We start from the raw sequence: 5,987 nt of genomic DNA, 5'->3' as shown, positions 1-5,987 counted from the left end.
AGGTCCACAAGAAGTAGATCTCTGATAAATATTACATAATAGGACATAGGACTAAATTAAAAAGAAACCAGGTCCAAATACTTTAACCTAAGTATACTGATAACCAAGTATATGTAGCTCATCTCATTTCCTTGACGTAAGCTCAAAATTACATACTGTTGAAATATTGCTTCAAATACATGTATTCAACACAAGATATTTGCCTCAAAATCATGACTATTAAAACACTGTTATATAATTTACTAAATATTTTGGTAAAATGAAAATATTACAAATATGTTTATGATTTTTGTCTTGATGAGCCGGCACCATCAAGTTAACATTCACAACACCATCCACAAACACTTTACAGTATATATCTTTGTCTACTCTGAAGTCATCACTAAAATCATCACTTATGGTCCAACTGTAGTCATTGCATTCTTGACATTTCTTGTTGTAACCTGTTTGAGAATGCCTTGGCCACTAAAGTCTGAGTGTCTATATATCTGTCCATACACATCGCTAAACATTTCTGGAAATGGAGAAAACAAGTAAAGCATAAGATAGAGAATTCATAATGCTGATCTCAAAAAGAGGATTACAGAAAAACTCGCTAATGAGGCTGGGGGTGGCAGCCATTTTCAGACTATATCGATCTCCTTTAAAAGAAGAGCTCCATATAAAGATATACAAAAATGATCAAATTTTAAAACTAAAATGTATGAATTTTTTTTCTTTGCCAAATGATAGTTGACAGCTTAAGATACCGTATCTAAAACCAGAAGTCTCTGTCGAGACTGAAGCTCTACTGGTTTGAACTTATAGCAAAGGAAGAGAAAAGTACTTAAGCAGCTTGGATTTGAAATAAATAGAATAATGATCGTTGATAAAGTCTCTTTATGTTCTTAGTGAAGTCTACTTGTGTGCCAAGTTATACTGAAATCAGACCAAAACTGTAGGAGGAGTAGCATTTTGAAAGAATTTCACAGAAATTTCTATTTTTAGTAACCACAACACCGTTCATCAAAATCAAAAACCGATACACAGAATTATGTATCTTAGTGTATTCTACTTGTGTGTCCAGTTATACTGAAATCAGACCAAAACTGTAGGAGGATAGCATTTTGAAAGAATTTCACAGAAATTTCTATTTTTAGTAACCACGGCAACACCGTTCATCGAAATCAAAAACCCATACACAGAATTATGTATCTTAGTGTATTCTACTTGTGTGTCCAGTTATACTAAAATCAAACCAAAACTGTATGAGGAGTAGCATTTTGAAAGAATTTCACAGAAATTTCTATTTTTAGTAACCACGGCATCACCGTTCATCGAAATCAAAAACCGATACACAGAATTATGTATCTTAGTGTATTCTACTTGTGTGTCCAGTTATACTGAAATCAGACCAAAACTGTAGGAGGAGTAGCATTTTGAAAGAATTTCACAGAAATTTCTATTTTTAGTAACCACGGCAACACCGTTCATCGAAATCAAAAACCGATATACAGAATTATGTATCTTAGTGTAGTCTACTTGTGTGCCAAGTTATATTGAAATTAGACCAGAATTGTAGGAGGAGTAGCATTTTGAAAAATTGTTTACAGACAGACGGACAACACAGACTATTGACGGAACACTGCACCTCGGATGCATTACTATCATAATGACTGGTCTCTGACCAGTAGAGCTAAAAAATAAGTTAAATCTGGTGGTTAATTTGTGGTTAATTTGTTGACCCTCCCCCAAGCCTCCTTAGGTACATGTAAAAAAAACATGAATATTGTGACTGAATTCACAAATATAGGGAAATTATCTTTAGATCCCCAGCTATTTATTTTAAATAAAATTTTTTATATGGATATAACGAATTACAGATATAGTGAAGTATTTTCATAGGTCTCAGTGACTTCGTTATAACTGAGTTTTACTGTATTAACATGATTGTATCAGAGTTTTATACTTGACTTGTACTCACATTTTCTGAACTGCTTAGTGATGTTCCTGGTTTAGTGACACATTTTTTAAAACATTTCTCTGACATTTTCTGAAGAAAAAAAGCAAAAATAAATGTCTCTCTGCATCTTTTGGTCAGTTGGATTCTATATGTACAACCTGCTAAAAGAAGCTCCCAAAATAGATTGAGGATATTTGTTTAAAATTGTTGTGTTATCTGACTCTATAGGAACATATCTTGGACCGACTAGTGTTTTTTCAATGGTTAGTAAACTGTCTAAGGCCAGGTCATTAAATATCAAGATATAAATGCTATTCAATCAAAGAAATGAGAACAATTTCCTCTCTGAAAAATGACATTATTACCCAGGTCATCTACTTTTGTAAAAACTAGAAACACACAGCTGGGCCCCGCCATGGGTATATATAACTTGCACTTGCAGGAATGTCATTTTCAAAACAATTCAGAACAACTCTATATGTTCCTTCAATGAATGCAAATATCATGAAGGCTTGACCTTAACTTCAAAACAAACAGCAAATGCAGAAAAAGGATTTCATTAATCTTAAAGTGACAGCTTAAGATAAGCCTTTTTTCTGCAGCAGGCTTCTGGCTATAATTAATCCCAAGGGATTAATTGTACTTCTCTCTATCATTTTTTTTCATTTAAATTTACAATAAGAACTTTTACATTAATGATAGAATGAGGTTTTTATCATGGTACCTTAAAAATTGATAATAATATTCTTGAATTTACATAAAGCAAATATTTTTAGAATTCAATGAAATCAAACTCATCTGTGTAGGATACTTTAACAAAAATAAAGTATAAACATTTATACTTAACTCCATGTTTCAGAGTTTTCATAGCATTCCAAATTGACTACAAATTTCATTTGCAAACAGAGGTGGTAATTCATCTCAATGTGACAGATAAAGATAATGCTTTGGATTTTCTTCAGGAGGAAAGCTAATTAATCCCAATGGACTCATTGCAGTATTCAGTTTACAATGGGAACATCTTCTGATCAGCAGTTATCTCTCTTTGCCAATTCATTCTTATATTAAAGTTAAGGAATCTACCCCACCACCCCAGCTCCAAACCAGAGGACATAGAGAAACAAACTTAGCATCAAAATATGTCTTTCTGCCTATTTTTTACCATACCAAATTTGAAAATTGGTCAACCATAAAAAAAGTTATTAGGAAAAAACAGAAAATTTGTGGACGGAAGAATGACAGACGGACATACAGTGATTACTATAGGGCACCCGCAAATCCTTGCGGGGCCCTAATTAAGACCTTAAATATATAATAGTTTAACACTCTACTTATTATCCACTAAAACAGTCCAGTCCAATACGAAAAATCGTAATGTTACAAAATATAGTAATATTACAAGAAATCGTAATATTACAGAATATTGTAATATTATTGTTATATTACTATTTTTCGTAATATAGTTAAATTATGGAAACTCGTAATATAGCAAGTTGAGAGAGAATATATTACGAGTTTTCGTAATGCAAGACAAAATTAAGCATTGATATAAACTGAATGATGTTTAGGGAAGTATGCAGAAATACATTATGCCCCAATGGTACTAGTATCACGTGGTCATTTTGGTCATGACGTCTTGTGTGCAAGAAGAAAGTAACAATAGTAATGTGTGAGTGAACATTTTGTTTTATTATATATAAGAATTTTCCCAAGGATATATTTTCAATTTTCCATAAAATTTGAATGTATCCTCAAGCTTGTCACAATGGTCTATAATCAAAATTTTATATTTCCCGGTGTGTAAAATCAGAATCTCAAACAACGAGATGTTACGAGAGATAACTTGTAAGACTCTCACTAGGCTCTGAATCTGCTTGCACTTGGATCAAATGCACCAAAATAAAGAAAATGCACTAACCATACATATCCACCATATCATGATGATAAAACCAGAGACATATAATCTCTGATGAAACATAACAAAGAGATTGTATCAGAAAAAAGGGAAGTAACTCTTAGAAGAGTTAGAAATTGCTTATATTACGAATTTTAGTAATATTACGATTTTTCGTATTGGACTGGACTGTAAAAGTGCATTTTACTTTTAGTATAGAATCAGCTATCATCATCAATAATTTCCCCCCAAAATGTTTAAATTGATACTTTTAAGTGATGTTTTTTTCATCAGGTCAAAATATCAAGCTTTAGTGTATCAGGTCTTTAGTATGTTCCATTAATGTCTCACCCGAAGGACTTGTCTCCACGTCCCACGGTTGGATTTAAACTAGCTGCAGAACTGTAGCTCTCTGCTTGAGAAAATTCAGACAGATAAAGCAGAGAGCTACAGATCCAAGCATTGTAAAAACCTTCGATTTATGCCGACAATTTTTTGTCACTACTTTAGGTATTTATTTCGTGTAGTCTATGCTTTCTCTGGCTTTTAGAATGGTATCCTATAATAATTCATATATCTAACTCTTATATTTGATACTTTATTTACCTTTTAACGGTCCGAAAGAGTCCTGTATATATTTTTGTATTGTCGGTTTTAAATTCCATTTCGAATCCGTAACCACAAACAGCCATATGTTAGCGTTTAGAGGTAAGTAAATTATCAGGAATAAGTTTAATGTATTATTAATTATTGAATGCCATTTAAAAGTAATTTCAAAGCCGGGAAAGTATAAAATACAAGAAAAAATACCCGTAGTTGGCAACAAAAAATCGTCGGTGTAAATCGAAGGTTTTTACGACGCTTGGATCTGTAGGGGTGCGTCGATTTACCCAAATGGACCCAAATGGACTTAGCTGGCGACCCAAATGGACAAAATTATGATGAAATAGTAATTAATTAATTATTTATAGTGATGTAGCATCGTTTTTAAAAGTGTGTGTGGGGGGGGGGGGGGGGGTCGGTTTTAAATGAAAATTTTCAGTATTAAAAAGTTATCTCTGGAAAATAGGTGTGGGGGGGGGGGGGGGCTCCTGTTGCTACGTACCTGATTTACTCAAAAAGATTAAAACTTTGTGAAACTTTCCGATTGGTAAACTCTTATATTTCAAAATAATTCGCTTAGATGTAATAAATAAAGTATGCATTTTTGCCTATACAATATTTTGAATTTTTGTGATAAACATAAAACACATTCAGCAGCTTTTATTTCATTTATTCTGAATATTCAACGATATTTATATCTAAATGCAAAAATAAATAATTTTATTTTAAATGTATAGATGCATTCTAGTTCTGAAATAAAGTCTCCAGAAGTCCATTTGGGTCGCCATTTGGGTCGTCATTTGGGTCCATTTGGGTCGCCATTTGGGTCCATTTGGGTTCATTTGGGTCCATTTGGGTAAATCGACGCGCCGGATCTACAGTTCTGCAGCTAGATTTAAACTTACGATGTAAGTATCTGACGGTCACATCGTCAACATATATGATATTACAATAATTTAAATAAAAAACTGTCTAAAAAGGTTTAAAAAGTTGTTGCATGCCTGGTGTATTTATATATAAAGGGGGAATTATATTTATCAATCATCTGATCAATCCAATTTAACCAGACGACTAATACACAGCATAAATTTATCAAATAACAAGAATCCATGAAATCATATCTAGCTGGAAAAAACACTGTTAATAATTTAATTTTCTCTTGTTTTAATTTCTCATTATATAAAATATATATTTAACATTTTTAAGGATTCTTTCATCACTTTTGTTTCATAATATAAAGTCAGGCACACATTATGAAAGAAAATACCTGGAGTAATTCCTGAGCGTTGGCAATTGCTATCTGTTGTTTTACTTCGTTCATGTAATCTTCTCTCTTTGAAGGGTCAAACTTTGCAGCGGCATTACCAGAATAATCCATATTGTTGTTATTTTTGATGACCTCTTGCAAGTCCCAAGCATGTGAATATATTGTCAATGTAACAATTGTGTTTAAAAATATAATTGAAGAATCCTTAATGTCAAACGTTTAGATGATTCTAAAATTCCAAAAGTATCCGGAAAAGCGTTTTTCTCCTTTGTTGATTTTTA

General features: G+C 32.4%; 1 protein-coding gene across 1 annotated transcript; it reads right to left on the bottom strand.

Moving 5' to 3' along the window:
- Positions 1–225: 225 nt before the first annotated feature.
- On the bottom strand, positions 226–5,892 carry LOC134242387 (mitochondrial import inner membrane translocase subunit Tim13-like). The gene is made up of 3 exons (XM_062724458.1): positions 5,707–5,892; positions 1,964–2,032; positions 226–514 (listed from the first exon to the last, which is right to left on the bottom strand). Exons 1-3 carry the CDS (start codon positions 5,815–5,817, stop codon positions 413–415), a joined length of 282 nt encoding a protein of 93 aa, XP_062580442.1. The 5' UTR covers positions 5,818–5,892; the 3' UTR covers positions 226–412.
- Positions 5,893–5,987: the final 95 nt, after the last annotated feature.

This window comes from Saccostrea cucullata, unplaced genomic scaffold, assembly GCF_032062105.1.
Source record: "Saccostrea cucullata isolate Sc308-1 unplaced genomic scaffold, CSIRO_AGI_Scuc_v1 ctg268, whole genome shotgun sequence".
Classification (NCBI taxonomy): domain Eukaryota; kingdom Metazoa; phylum Mollusca; class Bivalvia; order Ostreida; family Ostreidae; genus Saccostrea; species Saccostrea cuccullata.
The sequence above is the reverse complement of the archived record's forward strand: the minus strand, read 5'-3'. Positions and strand labels throughout refer to the sequence as shown.

What these genes read in the sequence shown, in the direction of transcription:
- LOC134242387 (XM_062724458.1), bottom strand. Translation starts at nt 5,817, where the DNA reads ATGGATTATTCTGGTAATGCCGCTGCAAAGTTTGACCCTTCAAAGAGA. An exon ending in ACGCTCAGGAATTACTCCAG is followed by an intron (nt 2,033 to 5,706) that starts GTATTTTCTTTC and finishes TTTTTTCTTCAG; the next exon opens with AAAATGTCAGAGAAATGTTT. An exon ending in CACTAAGCAGTTCAGAAAAT is followed by an intron (nt 515 to 1,963) that starts GTGAGTACAAGT and finishes CTCCATTTCCAG; the next exon opens with AAATGTTTAGCGATGTGTAT.